General features: G+C 42.7%; 1 protein-coding gene across 11 annotated transcripts in view; it reads left to right on the top strand.

Annotated features, from left to right (window-relative positions):
- LOC139536109 (calcium-dependent secretion activator 1-like) overlaps positions 1-23,936 on the top strand; it is a 163,912-nt gene that overhangs the window by 107,595 nt on the left and 32,381 nt on the right. For 7 of the 11 annotated variants that reach the window (XM_071336280.1, XM_071336279.1, XM_071336278.1 and 4 more), the window contains exons 7-17: positions 1,173-1,284; positions 5,414-5,553; positions 6,551-6,617; positions 7,764-7,872; positions 9,643-9,855; positions 17,605-17,741; positions 18,530-18,717; positions 19,781-19,882; positions 20,003-20,066; positions 20,425-20,548; positions 22,311-22,379. In XM_071336280.1, coding sequence (XP_071192381.1) covers positions 1,173-1,284; positions 5,414-5,553; positions 6,551-6,617; positions 7,764-7,872; positions 9,643-9,855; positions 17,605-17,741; positions 18,530-18,717; positions 19,781-19,882; positions 20,003-20,066; positions 20,425-20,548; positions 22,311-22,379 — 1,325 coding nt within the window. The remainder of the gene's footprint in view (positions 1-1,172; positions 1,285-5,413; positions 5,554-6,550; positions 6,618-7,763; positions 7,873-9,642; positions 9,856-17,604; positions 17,742-18,529; positions 18,718-19,780; positions 19,883-20,002; positions 20,067-20,424; positions 20,549-22,310; positions 22,380-23,936) is intronic. The other 4 variants (XM_071336281.1, XM_071336277.1, XM_071336275.1 and 1 more) reach the window with 1 other exon arrangement.

Genomic DNA, 23,936 nt, shown 5'->3' with positions numbered 1-23,936 from the left:
GTGCCATCACAGCAGCAAGATTTGTGACCTGTTGCCACAAGAAAAGGGCAACCAGTGAAGAACAAACACCATTGTAAATACAACCCATATTTATGTTTATTTATTTTTCCTTTTGTACTTTGACTATTTGCTCATCGTTACAACACTGTATATAGACATAATATGACATTTGAAATGTTTCTATTCCTTTTGAACTTTTGTGGGTGTATTGTTTACTGCAAATTTTTTATTGTTTACTTCACTTTTGTTTATTTTCTATTTCACTTGCTTTGGCAATGTTAACATATGTTTCCCATGCCAATAAAGCTCCTTAAATTGAATTGAATTGAATTGAGAGAGAGAAAGTGAGAGAGAAAAGGGATGGAGATGTAGTTTTTTTAGTAGATCTTGTCCAATACCTCTGGGCCAGGCAGCTGTTAAGTAAGGCTGGGATTCAATCCAATTCAATTACATTCACTGTAAAGACTGCGAATGTCGGCTCGAACAGAAATCCCCTTCCAAATGAAATTTCCTGGGTTAAATTTACAGCCCCTTGGATGTTGCAGTTGCTCCCATGTTTTGAGTCATGCCAGAATGTAGTGAAGGTATAATGCTTCTGATGTTTGTGCAGTGGTGGGAAAAGTACTCAATGTCATACTTAAGTAAAAGTAAAGATAACTTAACAGAAAATTACTCAAGTAAAAGTGAAAGTTACCCATTAAAATACTACTTGAGTAAAAGTATCTGGTTTTAGATGTACTTAAGTACAGTTCTAGAAAAAGTACTAAATTGTCATACTTGAGTAAAAGTGCAAAGTAAAAATAAATGCTATACATCAAATTCCTTATTATAAGTATACTAGATGGCACTATTTTCATATTCTTAATTACAGACAGAAAGAGGCACACTCCAACAGTCAGACATAATTTCCGTCATATCAGAGGCAGTGCGGATGACAAAGCGTTATATTGATAGGCGCCATAATTCTGTCCTGCTTGAGCATTCTAAATGTAACGAGTACTTTTGTGTGTCAGGGAAAATGTAAGGAGTAAAAAGTACATTATGTTTTTCAGGAATGTAGTGGAGTAAAAGTAAAAGTTGTCAAAAAAGAAATAGTAAAGTTAAGTACAGATACCCCAAAAAACTACTTACTTAGGTACTTTACACCACTGTGTGTGTGTGTTGTATTTCAGCTGGGGGACCCAGGGAGACTTCACCACCACACACCCCCTCCCTGCTGTCAAGGTGAAACTGTTTACAGAAAGCACTGGAGTTCTGGCCCTGGAGGACAAAGAGCTGGGCAGGGTAACACACTTTATATCTCTCTCTCTCTCTCTCTCTCTCTCTCTCTCTCTCTCTCTCTCTCTCTCTCTCTCTCTCTCTCTCTCTCTCTCTCTCTCTCTCTCTCTCTCTCGCTACAGTCTCTCTCTCTCGCTACAGTCTCTATCTCTCTCTACAGTCTCTCTACAGTGTCTCTCTCGCTACAGTCTCTATCTCCACAGTCTCTCTCTCTATACAGTCTCTTGCTACAGTCTCTCTCTCTACAGTCTCTCTCTCTCGCTCTACAGTCTCCACAGTCTCTCTCTACAGTCTCTCTCTCTCTCTCTCCCTCTCTCTCTCACACTCCACAGTCTCTCTCTCTCACTCTACAGTCTCTCTCAATCTCTCTCTCTCTCTACAGTAATTTTCTGCAGTCTCTCTCTCTTTCTACAGTCTCTCTCTCTCTCTCTCTCTCTCTCTCTCTCTCTCTCTCTCTCTCTCTCTCTCTCTCTCTCTCTCTCTCTCTCTCTACAGTCTCTCTCTCTCTACGGTCTCTCTCTCTACGGTCTCTCTCTCTCTACAGTCTCTCTCTCTCTCTCTTTACAGTCTCTCTCGCTACAGTCTTACTCCTTACAGTGTCTCTCTCTCTACAGTTCTCTCTCTACAGTCTATACAATGTCTATCTACAGTCTCTCTCAACAGTCTTTCTCTCTACAATGTCTCTTTCTACATTGTCTCTCTCTCTACATTGTCTCTCTCTTTACAGTGTCTCTCAACAGTCTCTCGCTACAGTCTCTTTCTACAGTGTCTCTCTACCATCTCTCTCTACAGTCTCTCTCTCTACCTGTCACCTGTCCCTCTCTTTCTCTCTCTCTGTATTTTTCTCCATCTTCCTCACTCTTATGTTTGTATTATTATACACTACCGGTCAAAAGTTTTAGAAAACCTTCCTTTTCAAGGTTTTTTCTTTATTTTTACTATTTTCTACATTGTAGAATAATAGTGAAGACATCAAAACTATGAAATAACACATATGGAATCATGTATTAACCAAAAAAGTGTTAAACAAATCCACCTATATTTTATATTAGAGATTCTTCAAATAGCCACCCTTTGGCTTGATAACAGCTTTGCACATTCTTGGCTTTCTCTCAACCAGCTTCACCTAGAATGCTTTTCCAACAGTCTTGAAGGAGTTCCCACATATGCTTAGCACTTGTTGGCTGCTTTTCTTTCACTCTGCGGTCCAACTCATCCCAAACCATCTCTATTGGGTTGAGGTCGGGAGATTGTGGAGGCCAGGTCATCTGATGCAGCACCATCACTCTCCTTCTTGGTCAAATAGCCCTTACACAGCCTGGAGGTGTGTTGGGTCATTGTCCCGTTGAAAAACAAATGATAGTCCCACTAAGCCCAAACCAGATGGGATGCGTATCGCTGCAGAATGCTGTGGTAGCCATGCTGGTTAAGTGTGCCTTGAATTCATAAATAAATCACAGACAGTGTCACCAGCAAAGCACCCCAACACCATAAAACCTCCTCCTCCATGCTTTACGGTGGGAAATACACATGCGGAGATCCATCCATTCACCCACACCGCTTCTCACAAAGACACGGCAGTTGGAACCAAAAATCTCCAATTTGGACTCTAGACAAAAGGACAAAAAGAGACTGATTCAGTCTCATCTACACTGCCTGATGCTTATTCAGTACAGTACTGTAGGTGGGCTGAGTCAGTGATGGTTTTAACCCCCCACAACCAGAACTTAATTTCAACCAGTTTTACCTCTGAGCTGTGACCCCGTCACAGTTCCTCAGTGATATCCCCGGGCCACATACTGTACACGACTGTCATATTTCTTCACTTTGATTAACATGATTTAATTAGTTGCATATTAATAATGCAATTTGCATCATCTATGACAGGAAGGTCATGCAGAAATGTCTTAACCATCTGGTTTGCTCCTCTCTGGCGCTGTCCTCTGGTGCAGAGAGCGAGAGCAATCGATCGTCCTGTGACCGTGTGACGGATGGCCCCGGGCTCGGCTGGGCTCACTGCTGGTTATCAGAGGGGCTAGCTAGGGCTGATTTGTGGCTGTGGTAGACTGAGGCTGAAGCTGTGGAAAGGAGAGGCGAGGAGGGGAAGGGAGGGGGGAGGAGGGGAGAGGCTGTAAGACATCACTTTGTGGTAGTGACCTTGGCTTTGACAGGGGCTCTTTGGTCTCCTGCTGCAGTGGCAGAGAGGCAGCCAATCAGGCAGTCAAAAGTGAGCCAGTCAGTCAGTTGATCAGTCAGTCAGTTAACCAGGCAGGCAGTCAGTCAATCAGCCAGCCAGTCATCCAGCCGGGCCACAATGCTTCCTCAAAGCTCTTTAACTCAGCAAAGATAGATTAGGCCCCCTCTTCAGGGAGGCAGTGTGGAGCAGAGCGACGCGGAGTAGAGGAGAGTGTAGGCTGCTGCTCTTCTCTCTCCTTTGATACGGCTACACAGCTACACAGATAGGCTGAGCCACCAGCTCAAACGTGGCACGAAGCACAGGCACACTGGGGCCCAGGCTGCCAGAGCACGATTAAGAATTAATGGAAGCTCGTGAAAATTAATTGAGTGTTCAGAAACGTTGAGAATGCTGACTCATGGTGTTGAATACAGACTCACTGGATGGATGAATGGATACAGACCAGAGATATCTCCAATACACCTGGTACATTATACTCACACCAGTGCACATTATTTCAAATCAAATCAAATGTTATTAGTCGAATGCGCCGAATAAAACAGTGAAATGTTTACTTGCGAGCCCCTAACCAACAATGCAGTTTAAAAAAAGAAGAGCAGTAGTAAAATAACAATAGCGAGACTATATACTGGGGGATACGGGTACAGAGTCAAAGTGCGGGGCACCGGTTAGTCTAGGTAATTGAGGTAATATATACATGTAGGTAGAGTTATTAAAGTGACTATGCATAGATGATGACAACAGAGAGTAGCAGCGGTGTAAAAGGTGGGGCAATGCAAATAGTCTGGGTAGCCATTTGATTAGATGTTCAGGAGTCTTATGGCTTGTGGGTAGAAGCTGTTTAGAAGCCTCTTAGACCAGGACTTGGCGCTCCGGTACCGCTTGCCGTGTGGTAGCAGAGAGAACAGTCTATGACTAGGGTGGCTGGAGTCTTTGACAATTTTTAGGGCCTTCCTCTGACACCGCCTGGTATAGAGGTTCTGGATGGCAGGAAGATTGGCCCCAGTGATGTACTGGGCCATACGCACTACCCTCTGTAGTTGCCTTGCGGTCGGAGGCCGAGCAGTTGCCATACCAGGCAGTGGTGCAACCAGTTAGGATGCTCTCAGTGGTGCAGCTGTAGAAACTTTTGAGGATCTGAGGACCCATGCCAAATCTTTTCTGTCTCCCGAGGGGGAATAGGTTTTGTCTTGCCCTCTTCACGACTGTCTTGGTGTGCTTGGACCATGTTAGTTTGTTGGTGATGTGGACACCAAGGAACTTGAAGCTCTCAACCTGCTCCACTACAGACCCATGGATGAGAATGGGGGCGTGCTCAGTCCTCTTCTTCCTGTAGTCCACAATGATCTCCTTTGTCTTGATCATGTTGAGGAAGAGGTTGTTGTCCTGGCATCACGCGGACAGGTCTCTGACCTCCTCCCTATGGGCTGTCTCGTTGTTGTCGGTGATCAGGCCTACCACTGTTGTGTCATCGAAAAACTTAATGATAGTGTTGGAGTCGTGCCTGGCCGTGCAGTCATGAGTGAACAGGGAGTACACGAGGGGACTGAGCACGCACCCCTGAGGGGCCCCCGTGTTGAGGATCAGCATTGCGGCTGTGTTTTTACCTACCCTTACCACCTGGGGGTGGCTCGTCAAGAAGTCCAGGATCAAGTTGCAGAGGGAGGTGTTTAGTCCCAGGGTCCTTAGCTTATTGATGAGCTTTGAGGGCACTATGGTGTTGAACGCTGAGCTGTAGTCAATGAACAGCACTCTCACATAGGTGTTCCTTTTGTCCAGGTGGGAAAAGGCAGTGTGGAGTACAATAGAGATCTCAATGGGACTCACCTGGTTAAATAATAAAGGATAAAAACAAATATTAGTTTAGTTATTGTCATATTTTCTTACTCTCTAAATCTCTCTTTCAATATGAATTTATTTGATACTTCTCTCTTCCAGGTGGTCCTCCACCCGACCCCTAACAGCCCCAAAGCCTCAGAGCTCCATAAGATGGCCATCACTAAGGCCTGCCCCGACCAGAACCTTCAGATCAAACTGGCCATCCGCATGGACAAACCGCAGAACATGAAGCATTCTGGGTAAGCATGGACAAGCTGCAGAGCATGAAGCATTCTAGCAAAGCAAGGACAAGCCGCAGAACCCAAGGTCTTCTGAGCTCAATGGGCCTACCTTACTGAATAAAGGTTTACTTAAAGAAGAAGTCTGCTATTATGACATTTTCATGATGACAAAGGAGCAGGAGGAGGATCTCCAAAGAGGGCTTTATTTTTATTTTTGTATCTAGAACTCCATCAGCCTTTTCATTGGTTCCTTCTTGGCCTCATTTCTAGTCACGTAGATATAGTGGAAAAATACTGCGTATTGTACAGATTTAGCCCATCTGGTGGTTACTAGTGGGTACTTTGATCTGTACAACTCTTAGAAAGTTTTCCATGGAATGCTCTGCAAATTATTGAGGACCATAATCATAAATATTGTATGACATTGACATACCATTCTGACTACCATCAGGTGTTGGAATTCATTGAGACAATCTATATGAATTATTTTGTGTTTCCATAGATACACTATAACATTATAGTTGCAGCACATGACTAGATGTCTTATGACCATTCTGCCTGCCTATGGAGGGCCCTTTTGTCCTTGTCTGTTTCACCTTTGAGGAGCAACAAAGCCTCTAGCTTAAAGGCCAAAGTGACTCATTCTCGCTGCATCAACTCAGGGTCATCTGTTCTGCATGAAACATCAATGTCATCCCTAATGGAAAACCACATACATTTCACATGTGATCTTATGTGAAGTTAATGTGATAACATATGACATATGATAAAGCAACATGTGATAACATGAAACTACACATGTCTAATGTGAAATGATTTGTTTTTTCTGTAAGAGATATTATAAACAGTGATTAGATCAGCCTCTTTTCCACGTAGGAGGGGATACAGTCTTGTCTATACATTTAGTGTGGGCTAGACCTGGCCATTATGTTGCTGTTGCTACAACACAGGAAACAATATTAGCCAATTCTCATACCAATGCCATGTAATAAACTTTAACATTGTTTTCCGGAAGGTATTTGTGGGCTTTTGGGAAAAACGTCTGGAAGCGATGGAAGAAGCGTTTCTTTGTCCTGGTGCAGGTAGGTATATCATCAGCCTCTGAAATATCAGGTCTGCTCAAAAGAAAGGTTATTCAAATTAGTACACCACCAACACCAAAAGAAACATGTGCCTGAAGCAGTGGCGGATTTAGGTATAGGCGACATTGGCAGCCGCCCAGGGCGACATGCAGGGGGCGGCACGGTGCGCCCGCACAAAAAAAATCGTAATGGTAACATTTGCGCGATCGGTTTTCTAATGCTCGTTTGCACGTCATGTCAATGATATCATGTCACCGTGTGGGACTGTGGGTCAATTTAACCTTGTTGGAGTGGGCGCACTGATTCTAGTTTGTGAGCCAGGCAGGCTACTGCCTGGGAAGGTCTCTCACTCAGAAGTATGAGATGGGGAGGGGGGCGGGGGTAGGTTGACCTTAGGTCTCCCCACTGGAAGCCAGAGGTAGGGGGAGCGGGGGAATCTATCAAATAGCGCACCTCTAACTTTGTACAGGACTAATGCAATTAGTAAAATCAGTCACACTACGAAATGCTACCAAATAAACCATAATTAATTCATAATACTGTGAATATATAGTTTCACAGTCATGTTGTTGCATTTTTTTTCTGGTTTGTGTGAAGTTGTTCAAATCAAATCAAATCATCAAATCAAGTTTATTTTATATAGCCCTTCGTACATCAGCTAATATCTCGAAGTGCTGTACAGAAACCCAGCCTAAAACCCCAAACAGCAAGCAATGCAGGTGTAGAAGCACGGCGGCTAGGAAAAACTCCCTAGAAAGGCCAAAACCTAGGAAGAAACCTAGAGAGGAACCAGGCTATGAGGGGTGGCCAGTCCTCTTCTGGCTGTGCCGGGTGGAGATTATAACATAACATGGCCAAGATGTTCAAATGTTCATAAATGACCAGCATGGTCAAATAATAATCAGGAGTAAATGTCAGTTGGCTTTTCATAGCCGATCATTAAGAGTATCTCTACCGCTCTTGCGGTCTCTAGAGAGTTGAAAACAGCAGGTCTGGGACAGGTAGCACGTCCGGTGGACAGGTCAGGGTTGCATAGCCGCAGGCAGAACAGTTGAAACTGTTCTCACCACCTCCAAAAGTCACCACTGATCCTGTAATGTTCCTCAGCACATGAAGTGTATGACGAGTCTGTCCTCTCTGGTGTAGGTGAGCCAGTACACCTTTGCCATGTGCAGCTACAGAGAGAAGAAGTCTGAGCCACAGGAGCTGCTACAGCTGGATGGTTACACTGTGGATTACACCGACCCCCAGCCAGGTACATACAGTTGAAGTCGGAAGTTTACATACACCTTAGCCAAATACATTTAAACTCAGTTTTTCACAATTCCTGACATTTAATCCTTGTAAAACTTCCGTGTCTTAGGTCAGTTAGGATCACCACTTTATTTTAAGAATGTGAAATGTCAGAATAATAGTAGAGGGAATGATTTATTTCAGCTTTTATTTCTTTCATCACATTCCCAGTGGGTCAGAAGTTTACATACACTCAATTAGTTTTTGGAAGCATTGCCTTTAAATTGTTTAACTTGGGTCAAACGTTTCGAGTAGCCTTTCACAAGCTTCCCACAATAAGTTGGGTGAATTTTGGCGCATTCCTCCTGACAAAGCTGGTGTAACTGAGTCGGGTTTGTAGGCCTCCTTGCTCGCACACACTTTTTCAGTTCTGCCCACACATTTTCTATAAGTTTGAGGTCAGGGCTTTGTGATAGCCACTCCAATACCTTGACCTTGTTGTCCTTAAGCCATTTTGCCACAACTTTGGAAGTATGCTTGGGGTCATTGTACATTTGGAAGACCCATTTGCGACCAAGCTTTAACTTCTTGATTGATGTCTTGCTTCAATCAAGACATCAATGTTGTTGATGTTGCTTCAATATATCCACGTAATTTTCCGCCTCATTATGCCATCTATTTTGTGAAGTGCACCAGTCCCTCCTGCAGCAAAGCACCCCCACAACATGATGCTGCCACCCCCGTGCTTCACAGTTGGGATGGTGTTCTTCGGCTTGCAAGCCTCCCCTTTTTTCCTCCAAACATAACGATGGTCCTTATGGCCAAACAGTTCTATTTTTGTTTCATCAGACCAGAGGACACTTCTCCAAAAAGTACGACCTTTGTCCCCATGTGCAGTTGCAAACCGTAGTCTGGCTTTTTTATGGCAGATTTAGAGCAGTGGCTTCTTCCTTGCTGAGCGGCCTTTCAGGTTATGTCGATATAGGACTCGTTTTACTGTGGATGTAGATACTCTTGTACCTGTTTCCTCCAGCATCTTCACAAGGTCCTTTGCTGTTGTTCTGGGATTGATTTGCACTTTTCGCACCAAAGTACGTTCATCTCTAGGAGACAGAACGCGTCTCCTTCCTGAGCAGTATGACGGCTGCGTGGTCCATGGTGTTTATACTTGCGTACTATTGTTTGTACAGATGAACGTGGTACCTTCAGGCGTTTGGATATTGCTCCCAAGGATGATCCAGACATGTGGAGGTCTACAAAAAAAATTCTGAGGTCTTGGCTGATTTCTTTTGATTTTCCCATGATGTCAAGCAAAGCGACACTAAGTTTGAAGGTAGGCCTTGAAATACATCCACAGGTACACCTCCAATTGACTCAAATGATGTCAATTAGAGGCTTCTATAGCCATGACATAATTTTCTGGAATTTTCCAAGCTGTTTAAAGGCACAGTCAACTTAGTGTATGTAAACTTCTGACCCACTGGAATTGTGATACAGTGAATTAGAAGTTAAATAATCTGTCTGTTAACAATTGTTGGAAAAATTACTTGTGTCATGCACAAAGTAGATGTCCTAACCGACTTGCCAAAACTATAGTTTGTTTACAAGAAATTTGTGGAGTGGTTGGAAAACGAGTTTTAATGACTCCAACCAAAGTGTATTAAAACTTCAGACTTGAACTGTATATACACACACGCACAGATGGATGCATGCACACACACACACTTACGCACAAACTTATGCACACACACACATACACAACTTGTCCCTAAACCCTCCTCTCTGTCTCTAGGTCTGGAAGGTGGGAGGACCTTCTTCAACGCAGTGAAGGAGGGCGACACTGTGATCTTTGCTAGTGATGACGAGCAAGACCGCATCCTGTGGGTCCAGGCCATGTACCGGGCCACCGGTCAGTCCCACAAGCCCGTGCCCCCCACCCAGGTCCAGAAACTCAACTCCAAGGGGGGCGCCGCCGCCCAGATGGACGCGCCTATCTCCCAGTTCTGTGAGTAAACCAATACAAAACCTCAGCATCAGATCAACCAATCAGAAGGCAGTGTCAGGTTTCATCCCCCCCAATCCCGTGACAGCTCTCATCCATAACATTTCACCACGCCATGCGTCTCTCCCCACGTCACACTGCAGGCACATACTGTAAGTGTTACACGTTGCTCTGTAGAACTAACGGTAACACACAGCCACGCACACACACACACACACTATCACACACACGCAAGTAGGCACGCCTCCCTCGTTACTGTATCACACAAAACACTCAGCATCCTTTGAGCATCCACTCACCATCACCAAACAGTCTCCACTCACCATCACCAAACAGTCACACGTGACATGTCACGTGACCCCTTCAGTCTCTCTCTCTCTCTCTCTCTCTCTCTCTCTCTCTCTCTCTCTCTCTCTCTCTCTCTCTCTCTCTCTCTCTCTCTCTCTCTCTCTCTCTCTCTCTCTCTCTCTCTCTCTCTCTCTCTCTCTCTCTCTCTCTCTCTCTCTCTCTCTCTCTCTCTCTCTCTCTCTCTCTCTCTCTCTCTCTCTCTCTCTCTCTCTCTCTCTCTCTCTCTCTCTCTCTCTCTCTCTCTCTCTCTCTCTCTCACTCTCTCTCTCTCTCACTCTCTCTCTCTCTCTCTCTCTCTCTCTCTCTCTCTCTCTCTCTCACTCTCTCTCTCTCTCTCTCTCTCTATTCTCTCTCTCTAAACATCAACAAAGCTGATAAACTAAAGAGAAAGACTAAATGACGCCCGATGAGGTAGAATCTAGATTAAACCACCAAAAAGATGATTAAGCCATGAAACATCAAGCTTTGAAACTTTTTGGGGTATTGGTATTTTATTAGAATTTCCATTAGCTATTGCAAAAGCAGCAGCTACTCATCCTGGGGTCCACCGCTAGCCACTGCTCTGTCAGTCTTCTCTGTAGTGTTAACCATTCCTCTACGTGTTACTCTACTTGCACCTTTAAGCAACCTACCTACCTATCTCCACCGGTCCTATACTGGTCAGACCTATCCCCACTAGTCAGATACTGGTCAGACCTATCCCCACTAGTCAGATACTGGTCAGACCTATCCCCACCGGTCCTATACTGGTCAGACCTATCCCCACTAGTCAGATACTGGTCAGACCTATCCCCACTTGTCATATACTGGTCAGACCTATCCCCACTAGTCAGATACTGGTCAGACCTATCCCCACTGGTCATATACTGGTCAGACCTATCCCCACTGGTCATATACTGGTCAGACCTATCCCCACTGATCATATACTGGTCAGACCTATCCCCACTGGTCCTATACTGGTCAGACCTATCTCCACTGGTCATATACTAGTCAGACCTATCCCCACTGGTCAGATACTGTACAATAGCAATATAAAGGTAAGACTACACAAATACACTGAGTATACAAAACATTATGCTCTTTCCATGACATAGACTGACCAGGTAAATCCAGGTGAAAGCTATGATCCCTTGTTGATGTCGCTTGTTAAATCCATTTCAGTCAGTATAGATGAAGGGGAAGAGACAGGTTAAAGAAGGATGTTTAAGCCTTGAGACAATTGAGACATGGATTGTGTATGTGCCATTCAGAGCTTGAATTGGCAGGACAAAAGATTTAAGTGCCTTTGAACTGGGTTTGGTAGTAGGTGCCAGGCACTCCGGTTCATGTCAAGAACTGCAATGTTGCTGGGTTTTCACACTCAACAGTTTCCCATGTGTATCAAGAATGGCCCACCACCCATATGACATCCAACCAACTTGACACAACTGTGGGAAGCATTTGAGTCAAAATGGGCCAGCATCCCTGTGGAACGCTTTCGACATCTTGTAGAGTCCATGCCCTGACGAATTGAGGCTGATCTGAGGGCAAAAGGGATGCAACTCAATATTAGGAATGTGCTCTTAATGTTTTGTCCACTCAGTGTATGCCGTAAATACGCTTCGTTTTTTTTTTTTTTACATGATAGATCTAATTTACACTTCATAAACACACTGAAACCTGAACAGGTTTAACTTAACTTGGGAAATGAACACACATTCTGTTATTTTACAACACTAAAGAACTCACCTTCTAAAACCAGACTGAATGCTGTGCTCACCATTGTTTCAATACGGTAAGTGCATTGTTCAGTCTGGTTAACCAGGCTAACTACTAAAGATAATGTATTTTGGTGAGCATCTTTCCTTCAACTCCTTTAGTTATTTTAAGGATTGTTCTAATGTCCGAACCTTTTTCGTTAGAGTCAATGGGTTGTAGAAAAAGCTTTTTTTCCCTCCTTACATTATTGGCATTTTTATAACCAGAAAACAATTCAATAATAAAAACACCCATATAGGTTTTTATACTGGAATTGTACTGTTTATGTAAGACAAAAACACAGTTTTTTATCTATAGAAAATCTATGTTTTTAATGAATTACTCTTCATCTATAGCACATTGAAATAAGTAGCTCTAGTTTTCAACAGTTTTCATAAATATAATCTATAAATATAAATGTTCTGTGGTCTCCATTGGTTTCTTTGTCCAGTATGTGATTGTTATTGTCGTTAGATGGTTACATCCCCTATATAAGACCAGCCATACTGATGCCATTCAATGCCCCATCACAGTGGCACAGACCTCTTTCCTCTACCGCCCTCCTCTTTGAAACACTGTGCCACACCATGCGTACATGTTTCACCCCACCCTGGTGGTCTTGAATGGCACAGAGGCCATAACATACACAACACCACCCTGTTACTTCTCTCTCTCTCTCTCTCTCTCTCTCTCTCTCTCTCTCTCTCTCTCTCTCTCTCTCTCTCTCTCTCTCTCTCTCTCTCTCTCTCTCTCTCTCTCTCTCTCTCTCTCTCTCTCTCTCTCTCTCTCTCTCTCTCTCTCTCTCTCTCTCTCTCTCTCTCTCTCTCTCTCTCTCTCTCTCTCTCTCTCTCTCTCTCTCTCTCTCTCTCTCTCTCTCTCTCTCTCTCTCTCTCAATCGGGGCTTTATTGGCATGGGAAACATGTGTTAACATTGCCTCTCTCTCTCTCTCTCTCTCTCTCTCTCCTGAACTTTGCTGCAAATTATTTGTCTGATTCTAGAATGCAATGACAGTTCTGGAGCATTGGTTTGGAATGATAGGAAAGTAGTCTTTCTAAAGGAGAACTTACAGGCTAACTGCAACTCATTACCAGACTACATCACCTTGCTTTCAGTGGATTTCGATATTCATATCCATATAAGAATAAACTATTCTGATAAAGTGATAACATAAGATGGATATGTCAGGTCTATTGCTATTGAGTTAGCCACATTATGTTATTACTCTACATCCATTTTTCCTCATAGATTCATAAGAGGATACTGGCATCATTTACACATCGTCATATTAGAACTAGTAGGTGGTGTTGGACTGCTGGAGCCGGTAAGTGTATGGGCTAGTTCTCCTCTACACTCTTAGAAAAAAAGGTGCTATCTAGAACTTAAATGGGTTCTTCAGCTGTCCCAATAGGATAACCCGTTGAATAACCCTTTTTGGTTCCAGGTTGAACCCTTTTGAGTTCCATTTAGAACGCTTTCCATAGAGGGTTCTACATGGAACCCAAAATAGTTCTACCCGGAACCAAAAAGGGTTCTACGAGAAACGAAAAATGGTTATTCTGTGGGGACAGCCGAATAACCATTTTGGAACCCTTTTTTCCAAGAGTGTAGTTAGTATAAGCTGGAGAAAGCAAAGTGAATCTATCATATTGTGATGGTAATGTATAATATATGTTAGAGGTAGTATTGTGAATAAGATAGAACTAGATCAGAATCCAGACTAAATCAACTGCAGCAGAGTGATGAGAACCCTTAACTACTTCTCTCTATCTCTGCTCAATCTTCTCAATCTTCTCTCGATCTTCTCTCTCTCTTTCTCTCTCTCTGTCTTTTAATTATATATCTCAGTCAATCTGTCTTTCTTTCACTCTTTCTCTGTATACTTTTCACTCTACATCGATCTCTTTCCCTTTTTCTCTCTTTCCCTTTTTTTTCTTTCTTTCTTTCTTTCTTTCTTTCTTTCTTTCTTTCTTTCTTTCTTTCTTTCTTTCTTTCTTTCTTTCTTTCTTTCTTTCTTTCTTTCTTTCTTTGTCTCTCTCTCTATCTCTCTCTATTCTCTCTCTCTTTCTCTCACTCTCTTTCTGTTCTCTCACTTTCTCGCTCTCTTTATCTTTCTTTCTTTCTCTCTCTCACTCTCTCTCTCTCCCATGTTGGTACAGGTTGTTGTTTTTTGAGTTGTGTTTTTCTTCCTCATGCTTTGCTTGTTACCCCTCTTTAGTATTGCAGCTGCTAGGTCAGGGTATCTCGTGTTTGCTCTCCTCCAGCCTTGTTGCTAGTCTTTATGTTATTCTGGTTTGTCCCTTCTTACCCCGCTGTCTTCTAGCTGGACTTAAGGGTAAGTGCTTCCCTGTAGCCGGCACAGCTCTGATAATCCCTGACGATTATCTGACAAATGCAATGTGCTTTCTGTCCTCTTTCCCTATCCTCCTCCTCCCCCTCTTAAGTATCCTCGCTTCATGTCTTTAGACATTAGTAGATAATGTCTTTTTAAGTATGATTTCTTCTCAATTTGAAGTTTTAAGTACCTATTAGCTTACATTCTTGACAGTTTAGGATGCATGTATTTGATTCTTAGGCTTATAATTTGGCTCAGTAATGATTCTACTTTATATGATGGTTATTATTATGATTTTTTTGCATAATTGCCTTCTCTCCTTAATCTTATTGGTGTTCAAGGACCCCTCAGAGTAAAGCATAGAGATCGCCCAATGTGACATGATGCCATCAGAAAATAAAATTCCACAAAATGGCTGCTAGTTGTGACTCCATCAACAGTTATGTAAATTCAATAAATGTTTCAATTATATTTGAGTTTTAGAGAGCAGTTGTGGACAGTCCCATTTTTTCCTAACAGAACTTCAGGGCTTGTAATCAAGCTTGTTTTGTTTTAGAAAAAGCTTTTCACAACATGAACAAATGATTGAACATTTCCATATTGTTAAATCCATTTTTCAAAGAGTAGAGCAGTTGGAAAGCTATGACGTTGGACATTTTGGTTGAGATTAGTTTGGACCCTTTTAGCAGGGTAACCTGATTCCTCTATACTAACATGGGTCATGCTTTACTATCGAGGGCTCAATTGTTTTTAGTTATTTTCTTTAGTGCTCTGTTCACGAGAGTTGGCAAATATGTACGCGGAGTATTCTGAATGCCAATGACAAGGAGTAGCCATTGCCACCCCTTCCCAAACAATACTCTGGATGAACCCCCTTAGTAGATGTGCCTGTAGACAGAAGCTATTCCACCATAGTAGCACCTTTAGCAGGGAACAGATCTCATTTTGGTTTCTTTTGATTGCCCTTTGATTGCCTGATTTGGGGAACACCTTTGTTATGTATTATTCCATTGATGGAATTACAGGATTTTAATATTTTTTTCCCTCCCTGCCATCTCCAAAAGAATGATCTAGTTTTTGCATCTGTCGGCTTGATGCTATATACCTATGTACCTGCATCAAATTGCGTTGCTACTCTGTTAGAGATACTCCGGTAGTTGGTATGCCTGTTAGTTGTGCTCTATAACGATCATGAATACACTGCAACATACTCAAGTATTGTCAACTTGCAAATGCTAAGAGAAAAAGGAATGCCCCAAACATTTTTATCCAAATGTTGAAAATAGATCTGCAGATGCATGACATAACATTTTGAAAGCACAATGAAAAGTCAAACTGTTCTATTTTGTCAGTGAGTATTAATTAATTACAGTATTTGCCTATGTTCAGTATGGAAAAACAATCCAGTCTTTTGAATCAATCATCTTGTCTTTAGATGATGACGTCATCATCGATAAGAACTCACAAAATATGAAAATGTCCCCCTATAGTCCATTCAGTCTATTGTTCCAAAATCAGTCCATTTTCTCATTTAAAACAAACAGAAGAGACATTCCCCACCCCCTTCCTCCCGCCCACCTTCAAGCATTTTCTATCACACATCGCACCTTCACTCTGCCCTTATCGCAAACGTTCTCTCACCTTCACCCTTCCCTGCCCCTGTAACTCTCCCACCCCTTCTACTATCACTTCCTCCCCCACTTTCTTGGCAGTCTGTTTGTCCCTCATCTATTTCTCTCCCTTTGTCTCAGTCATTCTCTCAGTCCCTTTCTTTCCTTCTCTCTCTCTCTCTCTCTTTTCACCCTCTGTTTCCTCTTTCCTCTTACCCCTTACCCCTCACACCCTTCACTTTTGAACTCTATCTCCCCCTACAATTTTTTTTTCTTCTATCACATCTATAATTTCTTCCATGTCTCTCACCTCGCTCTCACCCCGGCTTTCATCTGTTTCTTACCCTGTGCTTACCGCTCACTCCCTTTTAACTTGTGGTAGGGACTTTTTATTCAGTTCCTAGAGAAACCAGGGATACATATTATTTTGGTCTAGTCCACTCATTTAAAAGATTAAGAAACAAAACATCTCCTAATTTTACACTACAGAAGCCATTGAACCTATAGCTATCCTATACTCAGCCGTGGCCCTCCATCCTCCTTGTATCTCTCCCTTTCTATGAACATGGGACTGACAGATGTCACTTGAGTTGACAGTTAGTGATGCTATAGTAACCCTCCTCCCAGCCAAGCCCACTCCCTTATCCACACGCCCCGCCCCCCTCACGTCATCCTCACTCCTTTCAGTGTCACACAATTGGACATGGCCTCTGTCACTCACCCACCCTGAGGAGAACATGAACATCAACCCCACTCTTGTCTCTATATTGAGTACCCCTCTTCATGCACACCTCATCACTGATCGAGATCTGACTATTTATATCATGTATCTCTGGGAAATGGGAGCAATATGTAGGCCTGTCTCATTTTTGATCAGGTACTGGTGATATTCTGCTTTTAGGCTTCTCATCAATGACTGTATTACATGAGGGTATTCTAGTCATTATTGTCATGACAGACAGAATACATATTGTTGTTTCAGAAGGTCATACATGCTAGTATCTCCTGTACTTTCTTATGGTTCTCTGTCCTCAACTTATACACTACAGTTTAAAGTATATTTAACAATCATACAACACTAATCAAATACCGTCAAAACATGGGCACTCGTTACTCGACCAGCTCCCAGAATGCATTTGTAAGAAGATAAGCAGTTCCTTAGACGCTAGCGTGTCCGCTACCCAACCTTTATGAAAACTTTCTTCTCTGTAGAATAGAAAACACTCTCCTCTTACAGTTTTTAATCGACTAGCCTTCATCCTTAAACCAGAGCTATTTGTTCATCTCAATAATTTAAGAAATCACTCTGTTCTCTGATTTCTGTTTTTGTTTTTCAGCACACGACCCATCATTGGTCAGGAACTGAGTGACATTCACCAATCATTCTCGAATGGCAGAATCTATTGAATACACATTACAAATGAGATTTGCATCCTATTCAATTTAACCCACAACTTCCTCAATACATGTTTGGGATCTAAGATGCCTAAAATGGTAGCCATTGAAATTTTAACAACACATACAGCAAAAAGCTGCAAGTTGATCATGTAAAGCTGTAAGTGTTTAGAATTGTCCCTAGCAAGAGCTCTAGTCAGACTGGCCCAGTGTGTTGTACTGTGTTGAGGTAGAGAGACATGCTATACTATTTTTCTGTGCTTCACTGATGCCCTCTTCCTCTGAATCCTGTCCTTTTCCCTGTGCTGGTTGGCTGGTTGGACACACAGACGCAGACAGAGCTCAGAAACACGGCATGGATGAGTTTATCTCGGCTAACCCCTGCAGCTTTGACCACGCCTCCCTGTTCGAGATTGTCCAGAGGCTCACGTTGGACCACAGGCTCAATGACACCTTCTGCTGCCTGGTGAGTGTCATTCTCCGTACCCACAGTACCGTGGAATAAGGATAAATGCATACATTAATAAAATGGTTTCCCAAAAGCATCTTAAGGCTAAGTTCATCGTAAGAACCTTCATAGGACCAAATCTCCAAACTGTTTCCCAAAACCATTGTTACTTAAGTTGGACTTGAAAGCGCTCGTTATTTACCGACTGCCTCAGACCACTTGTAGAACTGCTAAGTGCGTCGTTTCGTTAGATGCATTCAATTGACTTCTATTTTGCTAATTGTAGACTGCTGTCTATCATTTTTGCCTCAATATGTTTAATGATGTGTGACAACAGGTGCCCAATGATGTGCCAAATCTTGATTTAGTGCATTATTATAGAGTAAGCATTAGAATAAGCTGCTTCAATGTGTGCAGCCATGGGTGATAATATCTCTCTAGGAGCTGATCTGTAGTCAGTATTGTGGAATAATTATAATGTTAAGGTAAGATTTGATTGGAGAAAGCTGATCCGAGAGCAGCACTGCCTTTCTTTTGATCCTGTAAGCATCGATACTATGCCTCAATGACGTATTTAGTAAACGGTCTCTATGCGTGGTGTTTTGGGAAACACATGTTACATCTTCGACCATTGTAGGAAAGATGCATTGTTAAAACACCCGTACGCCTATGTTCCATCGCTATCGGGAAACTCTCTCACAGAGGGATGCTAGCGCCAAGGTCATGGTTCAGTCCGGGCCAGGTGTTTGTTTGTGATTGAGATCATGGTGCTAACCTGCTAAAAACTCTCTTATGTGGTGTTTAAGGGATGGTTCAGTCCGGGCCAGGTGTTTGTCCTGGATGAGTACTGCTCCAGGAATGGCGTGCGTGGGTGTCATAGACACCTGGGTTACCTAGGCGACCTGCTGGAGAGGGCAGACAGAGGAGCCATGATCGACCCCACCCTGCTGCACTACAGCTTTGCTTTCTGCGCATCCCATGTCCACGGAAACAGGTAAAGTCTACAATCCATTCAACCTGGATCTCCTGCTCGTTAATCCAAAGTCTTCACATTGGACCAAGAGGAAATGCTCAAGGTCAAAGTGCAGCACTGGGCTTACATGTCTCAGGCAGGGCAACCTATTCACATTATTCTAAATCACCACCATAGTCTATGGCAAGAGAGATGGCTAAACTTCAAACATCAAATACACACTCAAATGTCTTCAAATGACAAAAGAAGAGAAGGAAGGATGGAAAGAAGAGCTGGCCATAGTGAGAGAAGACAAGGGTCAGAGTCCTCTAAAGCATCTGAGCATCTTTTCTTATTGTTTTCGGATTTCCCATTGTTATTGTCATTAATGTTTTGCATATGATTAATTACTATTTTTGTCATTTTGTCCTGTATGTTATCATTTTGTTCTGTATGTTATTGTTTTGTCCTGTATGTTATCATGTTATCATTTTGTCCTGTATGTTATCATGTTATAATTTTGTACTGTATGTTATCATTTTGTCATCTCTTTTTTTTACTAATCAGTTACATATACTTTGTTTTCCACTATTCCTCTTCTTTCTCTTATTTTCCGTCCTCATCTTTTGCTGCCCTGTTCAGTCTCATTATGTCGATGTTGCTCATCCTCCCATGCATCCCTATAAAGTCAGAGAGGGCAGAGGTTACTGTGGGCCACTGATGGGTTGTGAGGGGCCCTGGGGCCCTGGCGTCCACCAGAACCTAGGACCAGGGGCTGTGGGCTCTAAACGGGGAAGAAAAAATATGAAGTTTAGAAAGAAAAGATAATCCAAATCGTCCAAGAGCCCATCAGGTAAGATACTGTACTGTATAATAACAAACATTGAAGGTTCGTAAACATGCTGAAGAATGATTCTGTTTCACTCACACAAGCAGCAGTACAATCATGGAGAACTAAATTATGACACTGTTTTGGTGTAAATTGCTGTATTGTTCCTTTTTGTAGGGGCTCTAACTGGTGGCTCTGCAACTTGGCATGATTGGCTGGGCTGATGTGTTTGCGTTGTGTTTATGTTTCGTTTGTATTGTATGATGTCATCCTCAGGCCTGATGGACTGGGAACAGTGAAGGTGGATGAGAAGGAGCGCTTTGAAGAAATCAAAGAGCGGTTGCGGGTGATCCTGGAACACCAGATCACTAACTTCAGGTGACTGCTTCCTACTGGTCATCCAACTATCCGGCCTCATCTATTGTTCTGTTCATCATTGTTCATTTTTCCCTAGTAAGTTTTATTTCATTGTGATTCTACTCTCTTATCATTCTGTAGATATTGTTTCCCGTTCGGCCGTCCAGAGGGAGCACTGAAGGCCACACTGTCTTTGCTGGAAAGGGTTTGTACATTTAGATGACTACAATCTTTTCTTTCACATTTTACAGAAACTTTGCAGGTCATGAATGATTCACATTTTACAGAAACTTTGCAGGTCATGAATGATTCATATTTTACAGAAACTTTGCAGGTCATGAATGATTCACATTTTACAGAAACTTTGCAGGTCATGAATGATTCACATTTTACAGAAACTTTGCAGGTCATGAATGATTCTCATTTTACAGAAACTTTGCAGGTCATAATCTCATATATATGCTTGAGAAAGGAAATAGAAAATGAAAACTATTGTAAGCTAAACTGTAATTCAGTGGCGAGACTCTAAGGAAGACTTGTCCTGCCCTTTTTCTCACTTTCAGGTGCTGATGAAGGACATTGTGACTCCCGTCCCACAAGAGGAAGTGAAGGGAGTCATCCGTAAATGTTTGGAGCAGGCTGCTCAGCTCAACTACGCTAAAATCACAGAATACGCTCAAATGGAAGGTAACTATCCATCACTTACATATATAGACACACCTTCAGAATGCAATAGCATTTACCTCTGTTGGTAAATTATAGGTTGTTGTTGTTTTGAAAAATGTAACTGATTGTTTTTCTTTTGATGATTGTAACTTAAATAATGACCACTTTCAGTACTTTAGTGACTTTTGAGTCATTCTGGGGGTGTCTATGTGGAACAGGTGCGTCAACCATTCTGCTCTCTTTCGGAAGTGTCTTTTGATTCATATTTTAGCATCCTACAGTGGGAATCATTTCAATATTAACCTGGACAAGAAAACAAGTACTGAAGAAACATACTGATATATCTTTCTTTTTTTTACCAGAGATGTGGATTACATTTTTTCTCACATGATGAATTCAAGAGGAGCAGCTTATACAGTATTTTTTCATTTGACAGATTGATTGTCACTTGTTTGTCACTCAGCCATTTCTCTCCCCTTTGTTTCAGGCAGGCTGCTTTAGCTGTGGTGTTCTGTACTCTACTGTACTCTACTCTACTCTACTGAACTGTACTGTACTGTACTGTACTGTACTGTAGGTGAAGTCGGCTTTCTGTATAGGTGTTGTGAGTAAAAATGCATTCAAATCCAAAGTTTTGGATTCAAGCCCTGTTAATATACTGGCCTGGCCCCCCTCTCGCTGTACCTTGACTCTAGCTGTATCCTGGCCTATGGCATGTTGTGATTTAACAGTATAGTGCGCAGTATATATTATAGATCTACATTATGCAGTAAAGATAATCAGTAGCTAGAAGCAGATCTCCCCTGAAGAGAACCCCCCTCCCTAGACTCCAGGGCCTACAATCTAAGATTTATACAAATAAATCTTACTCGGCCCTGCCTCTCTTCTTCTCCTTTCCTAGGGACCCTTGTCCTTCTCTCCCTCTCCTTTCTGCCCTCTTTCTCCCTTTCCTTCCCCTTTGTCTTATTCCTCCGGCGGACCACTGCCCTCCTCTCCCTAGTCTTCTGCTGTCCTCTTCCTCCCTCTCCTCTTATTGGCTTCACCACATTTATCACCTCACATTTCTGTGATACTTGGTTTTGAAGCCAATGAAAAAGAATGTTGGGATTGGACAAAGACAACCCAGCATCTGTCACCTGCATGTGCTACAGGACATTATGGAAAGGTTTGTCTTTATAGGCATGGACTAGCCACTACATATCACACTTTACCTTTTAAAACAGCCCTTTTGCAAATGCCATATACAGTACTCTATTCCTGCTTGCATAACACCATTTTGATTTCCCTATGAAGTCATATGCATAGCTTGCATTGACATGCATGTCAACAGGTTGATCCAAAATGTGTAGTCAATACATAGAAAGACATTCTTAGGGTGCCAAAGGTACTAGGGTGTTTATCCCTTACTATCTTGAAAATATACCAAGTAGACTTTGTCCCCCTGCCCTTGTGATGCTGTTGGTCCAATATCAAGAAAATAGTCCTAAAACAATCATTATTGGACCCAGTCATCCATAGTCCAAACCCAAGTCAATACTCACCATTGTTGTGTTCATTAGGCCACCAAATGGAAGAAAACAAACTGAAACAGCGAAGATCTACCTGGACATGTCCAATAAGAAACTTGTTGTTTTGTTTTCTGTTACAAAAAGTTTTCCTATGGTGTGCCCTAATGAGCATGACCCAGGACAGTTCTCTACCTTCCCATCTCCTCTGACCTTTAACCTCTCACCCTATCATCTGACCCCAGCCTCTTGCATGTCCCAATCCTCCTCTTTTGTAGGGAGAAAGAGGGAAATGTTTGAGCACCCTGTCTTCTGCTTGGCGTCACAAGTGATGGATTTAACCATCCGTGAGTACCTGCCTCATCCTCCAATGTCTCTCCTCCCTCCCTCTTTCAGCCTTCTTTGACCACATCAGCCCCTCCCTCCTTCCCTTCCTCACTCCCCTCAGAGATGTCCACTCCTCCTTCCTCCTTTGTGCTTTTTTTGGTCTATCGCTCATGTCTGTGAGAGCGAGTGGGGGGAGAGAGAGAGAGTCAGTCTGGTCTGTGGAGGTCTGTCTGAGAAGCTAGTACTACTAGGGACCTACAGTTACCCATATTTATTTATTTTATTTTATTTTACCTTTATTTAACTAGGCAAGTCAGTTAAGAACAAATTCTTATTTTCAATGACGGCCTAGGAACAGTGGGTTAACTGCCTGTTCAGGGGCAGAACGACAGATTTGTACCTTGTCAGCTCGGGGATTTGAACTTGCAACCTTTCGATTACTAGTCCAACGCTCTAACCACTAGGCTACCCTGCCGCCCCCTGCCGCCCCTGCCGCCCCATATGTCTGTGACCCACATGAATGATCTGTCGGTCTGGTCTGTAAGCTTCTTTCTTTTGGTTGGACAAAAGCCCATGCCCACCCATGTGACTTGAATGCATTTTTTACATTGCTTCTGTGTTACCTCCTTCAGTCGTCTGATCATGTGTCAGTGTTTGGTACGCCTGCCACACTGCGCTGTGCACTGGGACAGACAGGTATGATACTATGTTACTGCCAGAAACGGAGATGGAGGCCGTAGAGCAGAGCAGCAGTTGCAGGCAGAGCAACAATGCCTGGAGGACAGAAAGGATTGTGTGTACGCAGACAGAGTTCCTATAATATGTGTTTTAACTCAGCTCAACTCACAACGGGTCAATGTGTCTTGTCTTTGGTTCAAGCAGCTATTGTTTGTCTTATGTCTAAGTTCACAACGGTCTAAAGCTGTCTGTCTGTTACTGTCAACTGCATCCTGTTGTTGCTGCTTCTTTAATGTTGACTTCTCCTCAGGCTAGTGTCTCAGCGTTTCAGAGTGTCTGTACAAATCTGTATGTCTGTGAAGTTTTGTCAACTACTGTAGCTACCTAACACATTCAACTACTGTAGCTACCTAACACATTCAACTGCTGTAGCTATCTAACACATTCAACTACTGTAGCTACCTAGCACATTCAACTACTGTAGCTACCTAACACATTCAACTACTGTAGCTACCTAACACATTCAACTACTGTAGCTACCTAACACATTCAACTACTGTAGCTACCTAACACATTCAACTGCTGTAGCTACCTAACACATTCAACTGCTGTAGCTACCTAACACATTCAACTGCTGTAGCTATCTAACACATTCAACTACTGTAGCTACCTAACACATTCAACTACTGTAGCTGCCTAACACATTCAACTACTGTAGCTACCTAACACATTCAACTGCTGTAGCTACCTAACACATTCAACTGCTGTAGCTACCTAACACATTCAACTACTGTAGCTACCTAGCACATTCAACTACTGTAGCTACCTAGCACATTCAACTACTGTAGCTACCTAACACATTCAACTACTGTAGCTACCTAACACATTCAACTACTGTA

This window comes from Salvelinus alpinus, chromosome 12, assembly GCF_045679555.1.
Source record: "Salvelinus alpinus chromosome 12, SLU_Salpinus.1, whole genome shotgun sequence".
NCBI classification, from domain to species: Eukaryota; Metazoa; Chordata; class Actinopteri; order Salmoniformes; family Salmonidae; genus Salvelinus; species Salvelinus alpinus.
This window is presented reverse-complemented; position numbering and strand designations above follow the sequence as displayed.